The sequence below is a fragment of the Equus quagga genome, chromosome 1 (genome assembly GCF_021613505.1).
Source record: "Equus quagga isolate Etosha38 chromosome 1, UCLA_HA_Equagga_1.0, whole genome shotgun sequence".
Taxonomy (NCBI): Eukaryota; Metazoa; Chordata; class Mammalia; order Perissodactyla; family Equidae; genus Equus; species Equus quagga.
In genome coordinates, this window is record NC_060267.1 from 122,889,000 (window position 1) to 122,911,559 (window position 22,560).

Below are 22,560 nucleotides of genomic sequence, written 5' to 3' on the forward strand. Positions count from 1 at the left end.
TTTTTTTTTTCTTGCTTTTTTCTCCCCAAGTCCCCCCAGTACATAGTTGTATATTTTAGTTGTGGGTCCTTCTAGTTGTGGCGTGTGAGATGCCGCCTCAGCATGGCTTGATGAGCGGTGCCATGTCCGCGCCCAGGATCCGAACCAGAGAAACCCTGGGCCGCCGAAGCAGAGTGCATGAACTTAACCACTCGGCCATGGGGCCAGCCCTTGAAAACTCTTCTTAACCTAAGCTGTTTTCTTTCATTCTCTACTTCATATAGCATCAGATGACTTAAGAGGACTTCTACATCCTCAGAGTCAGCCTCTGCTTCAGAGGTCACTGTGACTTCACATGAGCTCTCTTCTTGGATATGGACACCCACATTGTGGTGCAATGCATGATAATTTTAATTTACTTAATTCCCCTTGCAACAATACTGAGGAGAGAGGTCAACACTGACTTCTGGCTTAGTCAGGGATAATGGCTTGGACTTGATTAAAAATTATCAAACAGTGATTAGTCCTTTGAAAAAACTTAGGCTCAATGACTCTTTGCACTGTTTACTTTCACCCAGTGCCCTCTTTTGTTTCACTTGTCCAGATTATTTTGTTTCCTTGTCTGTGCTGGAAATCTGTCATCTGGTCAAACATCATCAGTACTAGTCCTGTCAGTGTGTTCACCATAGCAGTATGATTACTTGTATCTGAGAAATAATCTCTCTCTTCTTTTTCCCCTCTCTGCAGTTCCAGATTACCAAGAACAGGACATCTTCCTCTGGAGAAAAGAGACTGGATTTGGATTTAGGATTCTGGGTGGAAATGAACCGGGGGAACCTGTGAGTCTCTTGTCTGCCTCTCCCTCCAATGCCGTTTTCTAAGACTTCAAAGCAAATTGTCAGCAGTGACAAATCACCAAGATTTGAGTCCAGCTAGGTGTAGTACTATTTCATCTCCAGCCAGAGGGCTTATTCCTTGGATTTTGTAGAGCTCCTTTTATCTTGAGAAAGAAGGGACTAAATCCTTTCTAAAAAATGTGTGTTTGTGAAAAGTGGTGCTGCAGGATCTGGAGCTCTCCGTCAAAGAAAACAGAACCAAAAATCAGAATAGGGATAGGCATCAACTAAGAAAAACAGTGGCCTGATCCTTCTGGCCAGTTCTTTTAAACCTGTGGGCAGATAGTTGGCTTTGTATATTGAGTAGCTAGTGTGTAGAGAGGACTCCACAAGGCATTATGAGAGATTAGAGAAAGTAGGACCACTGTCTTTACAAAAGTAGAGAAAGAACCCTGGACAAGGGTCAGGAGGCACTAACCTTTAAGTGCCTTTAGAATAAATTTAGTGTAACATCACAGAATTCTTTTGAAAGAAGAAAAGAGAACTAAAGATAAGTATTGTTAATTCCCTCATAATAATAATAGCTGTTATTTATTTAGTGCTTCCTATGTGCCAGATGCTGTGCTAATGGCTTTTAACGTACATTCTCTCATTTAGCCATCAAATCTATGAATTTATCTCCATTTTTCAAATCATAAAATAAAGATACAGGAAGGTTAATTAACTTGGTCAAGCTCACAGAGTTAGTAAATGGAGGGACTGGAAAGGGTCTGTCTCCAGGGTTCATATTCTTAACTACCCTTTTGTCAAAGTTCTTCATAAACTATAAATGCCATGTAAAGGTAGTTATAGCATGTATTATCTACTGAGAAGGGAAGGAAAGCACAAATATTTTAGCTAAAGTTTAGTGAATGGTAAATATAACACAAGACCCTAAATATAAAGACTGCTCTGCAAGCAGGTGCTAAAAGAATGCAGAAATGGAGATGTCAAACGACTTTGCTTGATTCATTCTTTGATTTAACAATATTTATTGTGCATTCCGTATTGCTATCCACAGTGCCGGCCCTTTAAAGAAAAGTAGTGATTTATTTCTGCAAAGGGGAAAAAGAATGAGTCACACCAGATCACAGATAAATGTCAAGGAACCAAACAAGAAATAGTTACTTTTTCCACCATTTAAGAACTGTTGTAGCACCTAGCACAATGCCTGGTACCTAGTGGGTGCTTAATAAATGTTTGTGGCATGAATGCAGACATGAATGAATGAATGGAGTTATTCTAAGAGATGTGAAGGCCATCAGTATAATAGTAAACCAAAAGGTTAATGTTTCATCCATGATCCAATTGCTCAACAGATTTATATTGGTCACATTGTCCCATTGGGTGCTGCTGATACAGACGGCCGCCTGAGGTCTGGGGATGAATTAATCTGTGTGGATGGGACACCAGTAATTGGAAAATCACACCAGCTTGTGGTCCAGCTTATGCAACAAGCTGCCAAGCAAGGCCACGTCAACCTCACAGTGCGGCGCAAAGTGGTATTCACGGGTACGTTTTTCATTCATTCCTTCAGACAGTGCATTGTCACTTCATGCACAGAGAAGACCCCTGTCCTGTGTCCGCCTCTCCAAGCATCTATTTTAGCAAATGTTTTCAAATGTGATTAAGCTCAGAATTTCCAGATGGTTTGCTCCTCTCAAACCCTGCACAACACCTGTCATTCAAAAGTACTTTAGTGTGCCATTGGTGCATGTTCAGCAGAGGTTTTTAGAAGAGGACTAGTTGAATATATGTTACTTCCCCCATCTCCTTGCCAGCCAGAACTTAGTCACCTTCTTCATTGGATGATATTTCTCAATAAAAGAGGTCATTATGACAGTCAGAAAAATTGTAGCTTCAAATTAAAAAACAAAAATTAAGTTTGTGCTGCAAAATAAGCTCATAAAATAGTTATTGATACCTTACTTGCTTGTTGACTGTCATATGTATTAAACTGAGATTTGTTTTTCTTCTACAAGAAAGTTGTAGAGCTGGCCAGTTCTGGGTCATCTCTGATTCCTTCCTCCTGCCTGCAAGCTTCCAAGTACTTGAGTTCTCAAAATACTGTATATTCTTTCAGGCCCAACTTAAATTTAACCTTCCTCTGTGAAACTCTCAGAAATTCCCTCCTTCTTCCAACTGCTTTCAGATTTTAGCATTTCTTCCTTGTCATTCTTGGGAATCATGATTTACAGACTGCCATTGTGAGACAGCTCATTGTGTAAACGTCTGTCCTTTCCATTCACTCTGCAGCCTCTTGCAAGCACACATAATGGTGGTTCACCTTTGTCTGCAGCCCCCACCTCAAAATATTCAAGATGGAACCCACAATGCAGAAGAAGCAGATTAAGTGTTGTATCAGTTGAACTACTGAAGAAGTATGACATGAAATACTGTGAATTCTCCATAGCATTAATATTAGTGAAACAGATACTTATCAGATAAAATTAACTGGCACCTTGTTAAAATAAAAAACTCGTATAAGTCATTTAAATGGTATATAATTAATTACAGAGTTAATATATCAGATTCCAGTGTGAGAGTCCTGCCTACTGCAGCCATGGAAAACAGTGTTAATTAGTCGTGGATTATGACCCTAGAGCTCATTTCTGGCCTCCGACTCTCTCTCAACATTGTATTTCATGCAGCCAATAGCAGTCAGTTAGCAATGGCTTTTGAGATGAGATGAAAACTTTGACTTCACTGGCGCAAATAAAAATTCTGGAACAATGTGATTTTTTGTTTCAGATTTATTTTTAAAATCTTAAATATTTTGAGTTTTTAGCTCTGGGTCAACGGCATATTAATCTATTGAAAAAACATTAGACTAAGTGAAATAAGCCAGTCACAAAAGGAGAAATATTATATGATTCCACTTACATAAAGTAGCTAGTGTTGTCAAATTCAGAGAGACAGAAAATAGAATAGTGGTTGCCAGTGGCTGGAGGAGGGGAAATGGTGAGTGTTTCATGGGTACTGACTTTCAGTTTGGGAAGATGAAAAAGTTCTGGAGATGGATGGTGGTGATAGTTGCACAAGAGTGTGACTATACTTAATACCACTGAACTACACACTTAAAAATGGTTAAAAAAGTATATTTTATGTTCTGGATATTTTACTACAATAAAAAAGAAATCTATGAAGGGAGAAGTTTTTAGGAATAAATATTGTCTTATCCAAACTTGGAAACGTTTTGCTTTTTCCATGAAACCTAACTTGGTCCCACCTATTACTGTGGCTATTTAGGAGTGCTTTACCCTGTCACTGGATAAAGCAATAAAACTGGAATTTAATAAAACTAGAATTCTAAGGAAGGCTAATGTATCTAGTTGTGTGATCAGAGTAGATAATTGACATCTGGAAGCTAGGAAGAGAAACAAGGTATACCTCTGACAGGTGTCACAAATCCCACAATGTGGCAGCCTTAATGGTAAAGTCAACTTACAGTCTCTTGCCTGATGGAAAAAAAAATCAAAAGCAAAGCTATTTGGAAAGCTGAGCAGAAATGTGACTTGAGGGTTATGACAATATGAACGTGCGGCCTAAGGCTCTATCTCTGAGGCAAAGATGGCGGTCATCGTTTGTATAGACCACACTACACTTACTTCCTGTACGTTTTCCTTTGACTTGTGCACCAGGCAAGATTTTGGAGAGGGCAGAGCTTGCTGCAGACTTAAGCCTGAGTGTGGATGTTGATATATATATATACAGTATGTTATAAATGATACACAATTCAGGTGACTTTTTGGGTGTTTGCCCACGGGACGATGTCAGTAGACACTGAAAGGTAAATCCTTATCAAGAGAAGCTGTTTTAGATTCCTATACTGTATCTCAGTTCTGTGAGGCCAGGTCCTGTCTCACCTCAGTTCATCTCTTGCTTTCTTGCACATAGTGGAGTTGCAGGGAGAAGCAGGAAGGAGTGGCAGGGCATGTTTTTTGCAAATTCAGGTAACTGAGAGGTGCATCTCTGATACAGTCCCCAAAACAGAGAACGAGGTGCCCTCGCCAGCCTCATCTCATCACAGTAGCAACCAGCCGGCCTCACTGACCGAGGAGAAGCGCACCCCGCAGGGCAGCCAGAATTCCTTGAACACGGTGAGCTCGGGCAGTGGCAGCACCAGCGGCATCGGCAGCGGCGGAGGCGGTGGCAGCGGTGTGGTGAGCACCGTGGTGCAGCCCTACGACGTGGAGATCCGGCGCGGGGAGAACGAGGGCTTCGGCTTTGTCATCGTGTCGTCGGTGAGCAGGCCCGAGGCGGGCACGACTTTCGGTGAGTGTTGACAATTCTTTTCCCTAGTGTTTCCTAGGATGCTGGGGAGTGTTCTATTGCAAGTGAAAGAAGGCCAAAATCTCATTAACAGAAATGCATTCATGCTTTTCGCTTCAGGTAATTAAAGTCTTAATTGGGGATGGAGTTTATTTGGTAGCTTTTCCCCTCCTGAAGGTTAGGGTTTTGTTTTTTTTTTTAACCCTTCAGTTTCCGTTCTGAATGCTTGTTCACATGCACACAACTTCAAGCAAACGTGAAATTTGCAGAGCAACCCCCTGAATACAGCGTACAGTCTGAGAAATTCTTGCCAGAGAAAGCCTTTTGCAGGATCCTGAATAGGATATCATTAATAGCAGTAGCCTCAGAAGATCTAAGAGTTTTTAAAAGAAGCATATGGTTTTAAAAATGCCTAGGGAAAAACGGGGGTGTAGGGAGTAAAAATATTACATGAAATGCCCTTTCCACCTTATCTATGTCCTTTCTCTACTTTATCCCCATCTAAAGTTTTTAAATTTTAATTTTAAATAATATTTTTACTGTTCCCTGGTTAAGAATCTGGTTAAAGTCTGAGTCAAGAACCATTTGTCTTTACTGCCCTTCAAGTCTAGCAGGGGTGATTTTCTGTCTCATCCAGATGTTGGGGGTTTCAGCAGAGTATGAAGAAATGCAATTGCCACCCTCTCAGAATGTTAGCTCCCTGCTGGGTGCACCAGCAGAGACAAATAGGAACCCAGATGATTCCAGGAACTAATAATCTATAAATCTATTTCCTGTTAGGATGGGTTATAAAATATATACTCCAAAAATGTGCTCCTTCTTAATTAGATAAAAAGTCATTTGTTATTCCCCAAACACGTTTGTTAATTAATATGAAATAGGATGAGAGATAGGGAAGGGCTGTACAGACTTTGAAATTTACCTCAGCTCTATCCCCAAGTGGTTTATCCTTAAGGAGTCTGATGACCAGTAGCCCAGGTCACTTGCTGGCTAATATCAGCTAGGCGTGTTCCATCCCTTTAGCTTTCTAATCCAGTAGAACTCCCTTTATCTCCATTTAGTCTTGGTGTGTTGCTTCCTGCTAAAACTATTTTCCCCTGAGTTTCGTTCGTTAGGAGACAGGGAGTCAGCCAGGTCTATGCATGTGTGGCTGCAGTAACAAACACCCATTACTAACAGCGCTTTTGTGAGCTGCATTAATAAAGTTATCACTGCATGTCATGGATGGGTGACGACATCAAGGCAAGGTTTTTTTGTTTTTAAATTAATTTTGGAGACTTTTTTGCTTAAGTTAAAAAGAAAGGCAGAGGGGGCAGAGAAATCCAAAGTTATTTCTTCAGATCCACAATGTGACCATCCTCATGTACCCTGTGATGTTCTCAGGATTTCGGAATTCTCAATTTCACTGTCTAGAATGAAACAGAAAATATGGCAGGTGGGAGGCTGTGTGTTATTTAATGAATATTGAATGTCTTCACTAACAATTTGGTCTTTGATTGTTTTCCTCTGGCTCTTACAATGAACAAATTAAATTTTCTCTAATACCTTGCATGAGACTTCTATTCCAAGCTATGCAGAGCTTATCTCATACCTGCTGTTTGATCACTTTCTCATGCCAGTTGTATTTGGGCATGGGCTGAACTTCATCAAGACCTTGAATTGAGTATGGAAGCTTTTCACCACACCTGCCTATTAGATTCCAAAAGACTGTTTAACTTCCTTGTTAAAAATTCTTTTACTTTGAGGTTACATCCAGTGTTACAAACTCAGGCAAATATGTTGAAATTCAAAGAAATTACAGCTCATTTTATCCCCAAGGTCCAAATTATAATGAAAGCGCCTACTCAATTAGTTTCAATGTCTCCCATGTTAATTTTGTCACCCTGTCCAAACGGTGGTTCAACTGCATAACTATCTTCACAGTCCTCAGAAAGACAGATTCTCAAAATAGGTGCAAAGGCACGAGAAGCTTTGAAACTCAGTAAACAATTAGCTGGAAACCCTATGTCAGGCCTCCAAGCCAATTTTACACTTCTCTCTAGAAGGTAGCATGCTCTTGGTTGTGATGTGGAATGCCTCGAAGTGCACAATAAACCTTTCTTTTCAAAAGCAGTTTTCCTGGCTTTTCATGTTGTAGCTGTGTAGTAGCTAATAACGAGAAAGGAAATTATTAAAGGAAAAGGGTTGAAGAGTGAATGGAACTTAGCTTTGGATCGCTGTCCTCAGCCAAAGGAGGCACTAGATGTTCATATTCCTTTGAGGGGATTTTTGTAAGGAAAGAGGAGGATTTCTGAGCTAATGAGCTATTTGGGCCCTACCCTGAAAACACATGAAATAGGCTGATTGAGCGAAGGTCGCAAAAGGAAAAATAGGTGTCAAAGTTGGTGCTTTCTTGACTCGTCTCTTGTAATTGTGCCCTTTTTCTAAAGCTTCCATCATTCTGGATAGAAGGCAGAAAGTCTAAGTGTTTGTCCATTAGGTGTTTTCAGATTGAATTTTTGGTGCTACAGAGTCTCATGCCTCACCAGACACCCAGTGATTATTTTTCTAAATGGAGAAAGAACAAAACATTGGCAGAAGCTTAAATAACAGCTGGCAAAAATGAAGTGACATGAACACAAAATGCGTAAAAGCATCCATCCCAGCTCTGGAGTTCACATTTGCAGTCCCAAAATAAGCCAACGGCGAGTTATTTTTGGGCTCTTGAGAATCTTTGAAGTTGCTAAATATCCCAAATTTTGTAATTGATTTAAGGCAGGAAGCTGGGGTTTTCCTTTCATTTTGAATCAGGAAAGGACTGCAGCAATGAGCTATCATTTCAGGGCAGTAGCTTCTTACACAGATGCCCTGAATATTGCCAATGTTTTGACCATCGGCGCAGAGCCCTCCTTTAATAACATTTGCTTAATGCTTTAATTAATTAACACTTAACCTTCTCTTTCCCTTTTCAACCCTTTTTCTCCTCCCTTCACTATATTCCCACGTAACTTAAAAAAAAAAATTAAAACTCAATATCAAAGCAGGCAATGCATGTGTGGCTATGCCTCACAAAATAGGTCGGATTATTGAGGGGAGCCCTGCTGACCGATGTGGCAAGCTGAAAGTAGGAGACCGGATCTTGGCAGTAAATGGATGTTCCATCACCAACAAGTCCCATTCAGACATTGTCAACCTAATCAAGGAAGCGGGAAACACAGTTACCCTCCGCATCATTCCTGGGGATGGTAAAGTATATCTATTGTGTCTCTCTCTATCTCTGTCTCTTTCTATATCTTTCTCTCTGTCTGTCTCTCTCTTTATAATTAGCGTTCATGTAATTGAATAGTGTTGATTTAGAGGCAGCCTTATTCATCCCTAACTGAACATACCCATCCAACAAATGTGAGCTCTTGTTACTAAACCTTACCTCACCCTCTTTACTTAATCCTCTAGCCCAGTGACCCTGTCTTGTGGCAGAAAGAAACATTTCAGAAAATCTTCCACTTTCCCCAATTCATTTTGGTTTTGGTGCCCTCATCTTTAAAACAATAAATAGTTTGAATATAGGTGGTAAAGATCCCCTGATGTTCTGTCTGGAAATCACTAATGATTTTTTTAAACAATCCCTAAAATTTAACTGTATAACATGGTGACATCATAAAACCTACGTGATGACAACATAGAGCCAGTACTATGTTTTTTTAGCATAAATGACTGTATCAAGTTTTTTTATTTACTGGGAGAGTCATAGGGTTTGTCCCTAATCTTTGCATGTGGGTGAAGAAAGAATTAAATCTCTGTATTTTTGATAGGTTATATCTACATTAAACTAGTCGTATTCTGGTTTGTTTGGTTAAATTCAGATATTTGGTTCTTTTACACCAGTGGTGATTCTGACCCGCAGGGGACATTTGGCATTGTCTGGAGTGAATGCTAATGGCATCTAGTGAGTAGAGGCCAGGGATGCTTCTAAACATCCTGCAGTACACAGGACAGCCCTTCACAATAAAAAGTTAGACGGCAAAAAATATTGATACTCATCGTATTGTTCATGTTTAATACAAACGAAGTTGATACCCTGATGTCACTAAATATAGATTCCTCAGAGAATTAAGTCCTGGATATTGACTCTCTTCTCTTCTAGGCAGACTTTGCCCTTGGGTGGAAAGTGATACAGACACTTATCCCAAAATGTTTCAGTGTCTTTTTTTCATTCTTGCTATGTATGTAATAAAATAAAATATATATTCTAAAAGTCAGTATTTTTCAGTAGGAAAATGTGGTTTGTGGAGATGGTGTGATAAAAATTCTATGCCATTGATCTGTAAAATACGAAAATCAGAAATTTTATCTGAAAGTAATTCACCAAATGAATATTTGTATATACTAATTGTTAGAAAGTGAGCCTTATTCGTTGAAAGTATGAGTGGTGTCAGCTGTGCCTTTCAGAAAAAGTAAGTCCAAAACCAAACAATAAATATTTGAAAATTGTTGGTTCCAAGAACGGAGAACTTTCTCGACACCAGAAATACTCCATACCAAATGTGGAGGGGAAAATAGCTGCTTGAATGATAGTCTACTCCAGCCTGCCTCCAATGCACGGTTAGTAATTTACCATCTGGTCTGGAGTCCATTCCACCAGTTCACCACTCCGGAAAGCTATTACAGTTTAGGAAAGTGTTCACAAGGTGATAGAACATAGGTTCCTAATGGAAAAGATGAAAGAAGCCAGAAAAATTAAGTGAGAAATGGTTGAGAGAGCCAAATGTAGTATATAAATTTAGACACATTTATCTACATGCCATGGAGAGATTTCAAAAAACTAACCCAACAGAACTGGATGTAGGAATTGGCTTGCTGGATCTATATTGGTCAGTCTTAATGTGGGAATAAGAAATAAAAAGAAGACAGGAAAGAAAGCAGTTCTTGAGGGAGGGGCTTAGAAAAGAGTCTGAAATCAGGAAAGACATAAATATGAAGAAGCGACTTATACTACTGTGCGTGTACTAGGTGTTGACTTAATTTAAGGAAGTAGAAAATATTTTTGGAAAACCTGAATGCCAAAAAATGTAATGCAAGGTGGATTACCCAATAACAGTTGTCAATAAAAAGACACTTTTTGAACTTCAATACTTCATAAATATAAAAGTCAAATAGACATATCACACACAATCTTGGTTGGAAGAAAGTGAACATTAAAGTTGGTACAGCGTAGTTAAGGATTGATGTGCTGCTGAGGATGTGATTTTATCCCAAGGTATTTCAGGAATTCATTGCCATGATAATAAAACTCTTCATCAGTTACTTTGTAATTTTTGAAGGCCAGGTGAAGGGAATGAAGTCCGGCAGAGGGTGGATTTGTGATGCTCATCTTTTAAATGGAGCCAAAAATTGCCGTCTTGAAAATTAGAGTTGAGGCAGGAGAGTTAGATTTCTAGAGAGATGCTGGAGGGATCCAGGAGGATTTTGCCAACAGATAGAAGACAGAGTGACCATTACAATTTGAAAAAGAGAAAATCATGCTAGATCCACTTGCTCTCTCTGAAAGCATGTTGGACATGACAGATTGTAGGGTATAAGGGAGGTGCTCTCTCTGTGTTAGGGACCTCTGGTCTCCTTCGGATTTTTTTCTCTAATGTTTAATTCAGCAAGTAGCCCAAAGACACTTTGTTACGTGATCCTCACAAAGAGACTGAAGTTCTTAATAAGAATGGTTTCTAAGCTCTTAAATCCATCTTGTCTAGAGTACTGTTCTCAGAAATTCTAGGAGGCACTGATTCAGGAAGATACTCTCTTGGTTGGGCAGTGCTTGGAATCCCAGTCTGAATCCACTGTTTTATCTAGTTTGTGCTGCCTAATTCTTCTTCTTTTTTTTTTTTTTTTAAGATTGGCACCTGAGCTAACATCTATTGCCAATCTTATTTTCTTTTTTCCTTAAAGCCCCCCGGTACACAGTTGTATATTCTAGTTGTGAGCACCCCTGGTTGTGCTATGTGGGATGCTGCCTCAGCATGGCCTGATGAGTGGTGCCATGTCCGCACCTGGGATCCGAACCGGCAAAACCCTGGGCCACTGAAGTGGAGCACGCGAACCCAACCACTTGACCATGGGGCCGGCCCCCTACGCTGCCTAATTCTTTTTTCTTGTCATCGGTCACCTCATTCTTTCTCCATCTTCACTTATCTTGATCTATAGTTTCCCTCACTCCACTTCTCCCATTTCTCTCTTTCTCTGCCAAACCCCTTCAACAAAAGCTCCAAAATAGGACTCTCCTTTATTTGGCATTATTGTGTTGTTTGAAAGCCTACCTTCCCAGATCTTGGACAGGACTGGATCAAGGGAGTCTTCAGCATCTTGGTTTTTACCATTTTTTGGACCAGGGTGGGAGGTAAAGTGAGGGCAGAACCTCTTCTCCTATGAGATATAGGCAAAGGATAGTAAATATATAATGGCAGCACAGAAAGGTCCAGAGAATAGCTGAACATATTAAATTTGAACTTGAAATTTTACAAGTCACATCACACATGCTGCCTATCACCTGTGTTGTATAGAAATACCCTGTGAAGTCTGGGCAGGAGGGAGACTTGAATCAGATGGGGCAGACCCTGACTGAGCCAGGCTAACAAGGAACCATGAAATTGAATCAAGTTCAAGATAATGAAAATATTTATGAACTTAAAAATGTATTATTTAAATTATGGTCTTAAATTTGTACTTCACATTTCTGAATCAAAGCATTTGCTTGTGTGGGAGGTAGGGCTTGGCAACACAGACGTTGCTATTTCCTTGGCCAAGGCATAGAATAGTACAAATTTAAGTTTCTTAATCTGAGGCTCTGTGGATGTGATAGCATATATTCGGGCAAAAGAAACAAGGTTTCAACCATACACATTTAAAACGTCTCCCCAAACTTGTCAAATATTTATGGGATTCAAATTTCCAAACGCCTCCTTCAGGTATTTATTACATATGTGTTTAGGCGTTAAAATATTTATGAGAGGAATGATTGTATCCTTTGTTGATTTGCTTGGCTTTGTAGTGTGGATTCTGTAAGGGAGGCTAAGGATATTAACATGGATGCAAGGTTAGAATTGTAATCACTTGTCACGGAGATATGTTGAAACCCAAGATAGAAGCTCCTGTCAGAAGTTAGTGCCCTGATTTAGCACAGCACTGTGACAGCGCCTTGAGAGCTGGGCTGTGCTTTTCTTGATACACGATTGCTATGGAAAGTGTAGTCCTATCCGTGTTCATTCCTCTGGGGGAGCTAAAATAGGTGTAAACACTGTTTAATAAAGGATGTAGGGCACTTTCTGGAATTTATCATAGAAACAGCCAATCTCTCCATCTGCCTTTGAGTTTTAAAAGTCAAATACGTTGATATCCATTCATAATACCGCTGCTGGATTATGCTCTTTACATCCGGCCCTTCTTCTATGTTTTTTCTGTCATATGGGGCAAATTTTGCTTTGAGATAGAGCTATAAATTTGTAATAATGGGCTCCATGTCTGTATTTTAAAAAATTAGAACTTCAGCACATGCAGTGAAAGCAAGGTATTTTGTATTTTAGTTAATCTGTGACAGTGCTTAGTGAAGTTGGTGGTATTTGTGCAGTAAAATAAAAGCACTGCTTATTTGAAAGGAACATACCAATTAGATATGATTCCTTCATACCGACGCATAATTCCCTTGTAAACAGGGTAAGACTAAAAGTTAATTGTTAAGCAGGCGCTGAGTTTAATTCCCAGTGCCTCCACTTACTCCCCGGATGGCTTGGGACGTGTTACTTAGCTTTTCTAAGCCTCAGTGTCTCCATCTGTAAAATGGGGGTAATAATTCCACCTATTTCACTGAGTTGTAAGAATTAAATGAAACAGTGCATGTGGTAGTGCACTTAGCAAAGTGTTTGGCATGTCTTGAATGATCAAGAAATGGTGGTTGTTCATAGATTAAGAAAAACAATGAAAGGAGGAAAGTTCAGGGACCTGAAATAGGGTATTTGCATGTTACATGTTCATTTTTAAAATGCTTAAAGTTAAGCTTCAACTCAAAACAGATTTACATATAAATATGTGAAAAATAGCAAGTGAAGAGTAGGAGGGAAATTAATAAAAGAATTCTATTTCTATGTGTATTGGTGATTACCTGTCATATCAAATCATGAAAGCAGCAGAAATATAAAAATTGTTTGAAAATGAAATCTGATCTTCCTAGAAAACTCTGGCTACCAAAAACACACAAGAACACTCAAGGAGGGGAAACTCTGCCCAGTTAAGTCATTACAATCACTTTAATTACAAAGAAACGTTCTTTTTGGTATCCTGATTATGATTTCCCCATGGCCCAAACAGTCTTGTGATTTCCCAGAGCCATCTCCATAAAATTAATTACATCGAACAATCTGAAGTTTTTTTAAAGGACCAATACATGGGTTTAGGAAACTTCTGGCAAATCATAATGACAGGCTGTGCAGTCTCTAAGCCCTTTGTGCTGACACAGTGGGCTTACTTTATGAAATATCACTTAAATTTATCGCCTTGGTTGTGCCAGTTAACTGCAATCATAAAAATATACTAATAATATGCTTTTAATATTGTGATAAAAATAATACATGCTACCAATAAAAAATATGCTAATCATTTTTGAGCAGTTCTTATGTGCCAGGTACAATCCCAAACACTGTCCTCTCAGAGAATCTTTGCACCCATTTTTTTAGATACTGCTTATCTGCCACATGCAGAGGAAGAAACTGAGGCATAGAAAGTTTAAAGTAACTTTGCTTAAATCCCAGCCAGTAAATTGCAGAGCCTAGAATGCAAAGCCAGATGGTCTGACTCAAGAATATGACCTCGCAACCACCTATCTTGAGAAGCACCAGGTCCCCTGCTTGGAGGGTCACAAGGCCTATTGGCATAGTCAAGGCTCTGAGGAGTCCAGGGGAAAAACAAAACACACACACACACAAACATTTCCTTCTGTTTCACCTATTATTTCTCACCCTTCATTGACCACAGGTTCCTTTTCCCTCAGAATCTGTAGAAACATTTGGTAAAACAGATTGTGGGAAACGTGGTCCTAAAGCAGGAATTGGATTCACATTACAGTTCACTTGATCTAGTTACGTTTTCTAATTAATCTTGTGCCTTAGCTATAAGAACCATGGGCTTTATTGCTGGCATATAGACTGTTAAAATCATATTTCAACGTTCTCATTTTGCAAAGTTTCAATAACTTAGGCAAGTTCCAACAGTAATAAAATGCACGAGTAGTAGCAAGGGCCGTGGTGCAGTAAATCTCTGTTAAGTGCTCTCTCTAGGTCAGGTACTACGCTAGACGTTTCCTACACTTTTATCCAAGAGAAGGGAATTCCTGTCACCATCCCCTCCTATCAGATGAGGAAATGAGGCAGGGGAAGAGGGATTTGAACCCCGGTCTGAATCTCAGGCCCATGCTTTTAAGAGCTATGTGTATTGAAATTAAAATAAAAGGAAGCCCGACCCAAGCTAAGTGATATCCTTAGGAAATTAAAGTGGAAGATACACTACAAGTAACTGAAATTTGTGGGATGTCTTATCACCCTGGACTGCCCTGAACAGAGAAGGATTCCAGGTATCCCAGTTAGGAACACTTAACATATTTTCCCATAGAAACTCTGTTATACGTAGTGGGTAGATACATGTATTCAACAAACATTAGAATGCCTACTGTGAACCATAGGACTCCTAGAAACTTCTAGACTTCATAGCACACTATGAATTAAATGAGCATTTATAGGCTAATCTTAGAACCTAACCACATTTAGCATTTTCATGATTAGAAAATTTATGCCAGGTTTCAAACAGTCAACCTAAAAATAAATATTAAAAGGGCAACTTGCTCATAGTTGCTTGCTATCTGCCTTGATCTTGATGGAGAGATAATTAATAAAAGAACATAAAACCATTACTATATGAATGATTAAATTTTAATATATACATGTTGGTGTGCAGTCTATGGGCATGCTCATGAGTATTTTCAAATTCTAGATCTCCAAACTACTAGAGATTAATGAAGTTGCTTATGAATGTGGTTAGTGGGGAAGAAAGTCAATTTACATAAGAATATAATCATATTCATTACATTAGGGTGGCTTCACGATTTATACAACTTATATTTACAAACTCTGACTCTAGCTAATGCAAGTTTTAAAATTAATTTTTCATGAGTGATACTAGAAGAGACCTGTCAAGAATTCCACATTTTTGATTGTGCTTCTTTAAAAGCAATGGGGAAGAAAGTAGATGGTGTGTGTATATTTAACAAGATGTTAGCACACTTCTGATTTTAATATTCACATGAGGAAATCAAGCAGACTCACGAAATATTGCTGATAAATTGCGGGAACGTTAGCAGAGACATTTATTATCAGCCTATAAAATTCTGAGTAGTAGTACTGGTGTGGTGCAGTGTTTGGAAGGGACTCCTGTTTCTAAGTGGCGGGGGAGGAGTGAGAGACATCTACCTTGGCTACAATTTTAGAGTGGCATTTTCTTAGGCAAACTCTATTTCATTTGTGGGGATGTCTCGTTGGGAGGAGGGTTATGGAGATACATGGCTCACATCATAGAAGATCTTAGAATGGTTCTTTAGACTCTTAATTGTTTAGAAATTCAAGTCAGAACTGCCTGAAACGGTGACAGGGAAGCCAGACTTGTCATTCAAATTTGGGACTTTGGCATACCTCCTAGTTTGACGATGTCTTCTCTGGGGCCCTCATTTCATTATGCTCTGTCTCACCCTGCAGAGTCTTCGAATGCCACTTTGCTGACCAATGCGGAGAAGATTGCCACCATCACCACCACACACACCCCTTCTCAGCAGGGGCCCCAGGAGACCAGGTCAGACATGGCTTTGGTTTTTTTTTGTTAACTTAAAGGGAAAAAGGTGACTCCTGGCATGACGATACTCATCCTTGATTCTGTCTGAGTTTCTCCTGGGTTGCTCTTACAGTAACTTCTCTTGCTTTGGCAGGAGTACCACCAAACCAAAGCCGGAATCTCAGTTTGAGTTCAAAGCACCCCAGGCAACACAGGTGAGGACCATTTCTCTTTTCTCTCTGTTTGCTTTTGTACGTTTCCTTCCAACTTTCTGAAGCTATTTTACAAGATAGCTTTTATACAGTACACTCAATTAAAATAAATAACCTTTTGTGAGGGAATATACTAAATATGTACTCATATTTGGTTGTCTAGGAAATGACATTTTATTTTTGCTACCTTTGAAGAATATTCCTAGATATCCTTTTCTAGGGGGAAAAACAAACAAAATAAAAAGCCATCATTGTCTCAAGGTTTGGTGATCAGAGAAGGAACAAAACAGCTAACATCTACTCATGGTATTCGTAAACATATTTATGCCAGGAAAATGTCTTTTTGTTAAGGTGTTTCTCAGACTTGAATTTCAGGTGAGACACGTAGAGCTGAGTACCTGTCCCGCAGAGTAGTAATAGAGGGTGCGCAAATAATAGCAGGTGAAGCAAATTTGGGAAACGTTGGATGGTGTGAAGTTACATAGGTTCATTTTATACTGGCCTTCTCAGAGCCCTCAGTAATCCATTCATGATTCTACTCACCTCTACTCTATGAACCACTCCCCAGATGTGTGGAGATTGTTGCTGATATCCAAATGATGGGCACTGCTGGCGTTTTCTGGGGGTAGGGCAGGGAAGCTGAACATCCAGCAATGTGCAGGATGGTATCCTGTAATGAAGAATTTTCCTGCTGCAAATACTAATTGCAGCCTCACTGATTAAATTTTAGTATATGCATGTTGGTGTGCAGTCTGTAGGCACACTCATGAATGTTTTCAAATTCTGGATCTCCAAACTTCTAAGGTTAATGAATATTAATAAACAATTGAGAATCACTAAGAGGGGGATACTGTGTCTTTTTGTCAAATCAGCATAATAGAGAATGTTTGGGAAAAGATGGAGAGAAATCGTGTGGCTATAAGCTCTCCCAAAATGATTACATTTAATTTCCTTCAATAGGAGCAAGATTTTTACACTGTGGAACTGGAAAGAGGAGCCAAGGGATTTGGCTTCAGTCTTCGAGGGGGCCGAGAGTATAACATGGACCTCTATGTTCTGCGCTTAGCAGAGGATGGTCCTGCAGAAAGGTGTGGAAAGATGAGGGTAAGTAGGAAGAGGAGTCTGGAATAGATGTAAATAAATTGTCTGCAGTGACTTTTTGACATTAAATGGCTGTAACCGTCATGTTCATGAGAATAGCATTTTCTACAGCTTCAGGGTGCCCTAAATGCATGGCTCCCACCGTAGCATAAAGTTCTCCCTAAAGCATAGTTAGCTGTAGCTGCGAAGGTTAGGTGAGACCTTCCAACTCTTTGGGGTTAAATGAAGGATTAAAATTACTTATAAATTTATTAAAGTAGGTATTTTCTGAATCCCCTTTTCATAGTTCTTGTACATCATCTCCTGAGGCAGGCACATCACTTCATAGGAATTCCTGGGTGTATCAGGATGCTTAGAGAGCAGGAAAGCTGTGTAGTTCTGTAGGTTCTGGGTGGTGAACGCCATTCAGTCTCTAGCTAGTCGCCAGTCATTACCCTGCTCTCAGGAGCGAGTCAGCTCTGCCTCAGCAGAGGGCCAGCTACTCCATGGCGTGCGTATTCAAGGTTGCTCTGTAGTAGCCAAAGCTGCAAATTTTAAATATACAAACAGCAAAAGTCCATTCTGCTCTGTTTAGGTATCTGTTATCTGTTACTGTGTACAAATGTGTTGCTCTCCTGGGCAGATTAGATGATGAAAAAAAGAAAAATCTTCTGCTCATTATAGATAGGTCACATAGATTGAGACATACACATAGGGAGCAATTTGCAGTGAATTAAAAGAAATCAATATAGTCAGGTCAGGAAAGGAAAAAAGTGAATGAAATTGGTCCAGAGCAGAAAGAGGAAAAAAGTACCAAGTGTGGGGAAGGAACTTAATACTTGTACTTAAGACACAACCTTGATTTTTAAGTTTCTTCAGATTGTATCTTTTAATGAACTTTTTTTAATTGAGAAAATAGACCATAAATGTGTCTTTACTCACTTAAAATAGTTTCCGATTGAATGAAATACCATTATCATTATAGTTTGTATAGTGCTGTATAGTTCACAAGACACACTGACATGTATTATCCGATTTGACCCCCTCAGCTTGGTAGACATGGGTAGTTATCATCCCCTTCTACAGATGAGGATGTGAACTCCAAGAACTTAGAAGACTTGAACAAGATCACTTAGCTAACAAGTGATAGGACTTACATTCAAGACCTTAGACTCCAAAGCCAGTGCTTTTCCTTTTCTGCCTTCTAGAAGATAAGCTCCTTGAGAGCAAGGATCTGACCTGTCTTGTTTACTCCTTAATCTCCAGTGCCTAGAATAGTAGCTGACACACAGGAAATGCTGCAGTCAGCTTATCAGCTGGGATCGTGGTTTCATCTGAAGGCTCACCTGGGGAAGGATTTGCTTCTAAGCTCACACACAGGGTTGTTGGCAGGATTCAGTGCCTCTTGGGCTGTTGGCCCAGGCCCGCCCTCATTTCCTATCATGAACTCTGTAGGGCAGCTCACAAGCATGCTTCAGAGTGAATAGGTGAGAGAACAAAAGAGGGCAAGTAAGACAGAAGCCAAAATTATTGTGTAACCTTATCTTTGAACTGACTTCTCATCACATTTGCCATATTCTGTTTATGAGAAGCAAGTCACTAATTTCAGCCCACATTCAAAAGGGAAGGTGATTAGACAGGATGTAAGCACAAGGAGGTAGGGCTCATGGGGGCCATCCTGAAAGCTGCCTACCACATCCTCCTTCCCTTCACAATTAATATTCCCCATACTTCTGGATTTTTTTCCTTAGCTTATACTAGCTAGCATGTATGTATTTTTCTGATTTACTTGTCTTTCTTCCATTAGAATGTCATCTCCATGAGGGGAGAGGGCTTTGTTTTTTTCTCTGCGGCATCTTAAGCAATAGATTTTCTGGAATATGCTCAATAAATATTTGGTGAATCAATAAATGAAAGAATTTTAAATCATAAAGCACCGCAATGGCTGGTGAAACCCTTTTGTGATCTTCTCACTTTGGTCTCTCTTGCTTTGGCAGATTGGTGATGAAATTTTAGAGATCAATGGGGAGACCACCAAAAACATGAAGCATTCTCGGGCTATAGAACTGATTAAGAATGGTGGCCGCAGGGTGCGTCTGTTTCTGAAGCGAGGAGATGGCTCGGTACCAGAATATGGTGGGTCAAACTATGAAAACATTCCTTCCTTCCCTGGCATGACTCCATGACTTTGTCTCCAGAACTGCAGCAGGAAAGTCTTTTTGTTTCCCCTATTCACCAGTGTCTTACCAGCCTCTCGCACCATGTGATTATTTGCCTCGCTTGTTCTGAAATCTCTACACATTTCATCCTTTTGCTTGCTTACGTGGACTGGGGCATGGCTAAGACGAGATCTTTATAGCCCCCTTTCTGATAATCAGAGAGAACATTTTGTCTAGTCCAACCAAGAGCGAAGGAATGTTTGTTTGAACTGTGCCAAACTGTTTCTCAGATCCACTTGTTAGCACAAAATGACTATACTCCTTTTAAGAAGCAGGAAAGCAGGTTTCCTGAGTGATATATTGAGGCACAATTCTTTTGCTTTCTTTTTTGGTTACTTGATGTCTTTATTTAAGAGGCGTGAGCTTTTGAGATGATTTGGGGGCCTTGCTCACCTGCTTTACACTGTATACAATACTTCTGCATCCCGTCACTGGTCCCTCCCCCAAATCAGACCACCTGAGCCCACTACTATAAAACAAACAAAACTGTTGATTATTAGCCATATGTTTTTAAGTGATAAAGGATGAACTAGATTCCCAGTGCTCATCATGAGGGAAGCATGTTACTTTACCTTTCCTATGGGGAAAGCCAGGTTATACATAGACTTCCTTTGTCATACCTATGGACGTGATTTGAGTAAACAGCAATGATCTTTACCTAGCTTAGTGTTCTGATGGCAAAATATTGTATATTATAGTAATGATGTCCTATTTATTTGAGAATTCTTGTTTAAAATTAAAATTTTAAAAAAAGCTATGCCCTAGATGTAGGGCTTTTCTTCCCAACCAAAGGTCTACAAAAGTTTCTATAGAAACTGTGATTGAATGGTCCCCATATACGTTGGTCCCCTTTATTAGGGATTTATCTGTTATCACCCTCTTTTTTGAAAGTCATTCTGCACAATTCCCAGTTGCATTTTGGATTTGACGAGATTCTTAATTCAGATGCAGCTGAAGGAGAAAGATAACTCCTTTGAAGGACAGCCTTCCCAGGTGTTGGACATTCATACAGGTGCAAAATATGAGGGGCCCAAGGTGGGGGGTGGGTGGGTATCAGATGAGGCCCCTTAAGACATGACCAACCACAGGGAGGTGTTTTGACTACATTAATATGTTGCAGCTGTGCACTGTACTAAACCTCTGATAGGTGTATCGATGCCACTGAAACTGTGTAACATTGTCTCCCTTTTCTGTCTTCCCTATGCTTCTGTCGGATGTGATATTTCATTTGAGAGTCATCGTCAGTAACCTGTGTACCTTCTCAAAACCTATGTCTGTTGCACTGAGGATGAAAATCCAACACTAACAAATGTTCTTTGGGCTAAAAATAAAGATCATTTAAATACTTGGTTTTCCAAGAAGGTTTGAACATGCCAGAGTTGTGCTGCTGTAATGTCTCCATGTGTCATTTGGACTAAATCTCTCTAATTCTATTGATTAGAGTCACAAATGGGTTATAATATGTTAAGTTCCAATATTTTTCTTACTTGATTGGAACCTGCTTCTCTGTGAGGCTATTTTTGTAATGAGTTTTTTGTACTTAATTTAACTGCCACGGTCTTCGGGGGGGGGGGGGGGGGGGGGGGGGGGGGGGAACTTTGTTCTTTTGTTGTTTATTGTTAATGCTCTCCTATGCCAGCCTGTCATTGTTCCAGTTGTTTGAAAAAAAAAAAAAGAAAGATAAAAGGATGCATCCATTGTCTGGGTTCTCGAGTCACCTTCTATGGCTGTCTGAAACGTCACTGTTCTGATTGCGGTCTCTGCAGCCTTATTTGAGTGTTGCCTTAGAGTGTCTGACTGGACAAATAAACTCTCTTTGCCCTATGTTAACAAATGCAGATTTTTTTTTTCTTTCCTCGTTGTTATAGGGAATCTAAACGTTCAACTTTTTCTCTTTCTCTCTTTCTCTTTCTCTCTGACTGTTCTTGGTGCTGGGCCCTCCCTTCTACAGCGATGATACCTCCTAATATCGCTGCATGTATGAGAAATGAAAAGCTCGGGGAGGCTTGCTTCTACCTTATGGGCCATAATCAAACTACGGTTTGTAGCTCAATCAATACTAGGTGTTTCTGTGCTGTGGCCTAATTTCCTCATTGCTTCTGCTTAGCTCTATTTTGATATGTTTGGCAATTCATTCTGAGCACCCTGCGTTCTTTGAATTGTAAGTACACTGCTGACCCTGTTGAAGTCTTGCTGTCCCTTATCTTAAAAGTAGGTGTAAGACACCCCCGGGTTAGACTTATGATAGTGATCTAAGTACCTTCTTTCACCCGAATCTTAAGAAGACCTTGTAAGAACCTGTTTGTGTTAATTTTAGTAGCCAGCATTCAGAAAGAATAAAGCTCTTATCACAGAGCTCTCACCCAGGCAGATAGGGCTTGGCTAGCCAGGAAGATGAGGTTTACTGCTGGACCCTTATCTCTTGGCAAACCACAGCACAGGCCACACCCTGTCCACAGCCTGTTTTTGTAAGTAAAGTTTTATTAGCACATAGCCACGCCCATTTCTTTTCTGTGTTGTCTAAGGCTGCATTTACACTACAGTGGCAGAGTTGAGCAGTTGTAACAAACTGTGTGATCCTTAAAGCCAAAAATATTTACTCTTTGGCCTTTTACAGAAAAAGTTTGCCGACCCCTGCTCTGGGCTATATTCCTGCTTTAGTTAAACCCACCCAAGGTTTTGGGAGATCATTCATGAAACAGATTAATTGCTTAATGTTGATTTTGTTGCCCCATGAAAGATCCTTAAAGAGCACCCACTTCACACCTCCTTCACGCTGTGACTGTCACCCTGTTTTGTGCTCCACGCTGCAGCACGTCATTTCAGGTGCCTTGCCTGCAATGGTATAAAGCGTATGACTTGTTGGCATCCCTGTTTTGAAAAGAGCTTTCGTAAATTCAAGATGCTACATAAACATTTTCAGTGTCATTTCAAATAGTTTAATAATAAATAGGAGCCCAAAAAGCTGCCTTGCTTTTAAATCTGTAGATATCTTGTAAGAAGCAGTCCAGCATCTGCACAGCTCATAGATGTAATTATGGCTGTTTTGTGTAGCATAAAGAAAAGTGCCTCTAAACTTGAAGACTT

The 22,560-nt window shown here is 39.8% G+C and overlaps 1 protein-coding gene across 10 annotated transcripts in view; it reads left to right on the plus strand.

Moving 5' to 3' along the window:
* The window catches only part of MAGI1 (membrane associated guanylate kinase, WW and PDZ domain containing 1), a 598,134-nt gene that overhangs the window by 571,111 nt on the left and 4,463 nt on the right, over window positions 1–22,560 (plus strand). For 4 of the 10 annotated variants that reach the window (XM_046662236.1, XM_046662253.1, XM_046662268.1 and 1 more), the window contains 8 exons: window positions 727–818; window positions 2,174–2,366; window positions 4,836–5,129; window positions 8,147–8,350; window positions 15,890–15,983; window positions 16,117–16,177; window positions 17,135–17,278; window positions 19,252–19,390. In XM_046662236.1, coding sequence (XP_046518192.1) covers window positions 727–818; window positions 2,174–2,366; window positions 4,836–5,129; window positions 8,147–8,350; window positions 15,890–15,983; window positions 16,117–16,177; window positions 17,135–17,278; window positions 19,252–19,390 — 1,221 coding nt within the window. Of the gene's footprint in view, window positions 1–726; window positions 819–2,173; window positions 2,367–4,835; window positions 5,130–8,146; window positions 8,351–15,889; window positions 15,984–16,116; window positions 16,178–17,134; window positions 17,279–19,251; window positions 19,391–21,424; window positions 21,514–22,560 lie in introns of all 10 variants that reach the window. The other 6 variants (XM_046662246.1, XM_046662314.1, XM_046662296.1 and 3 more) reach the window with 5 other exon arrangements.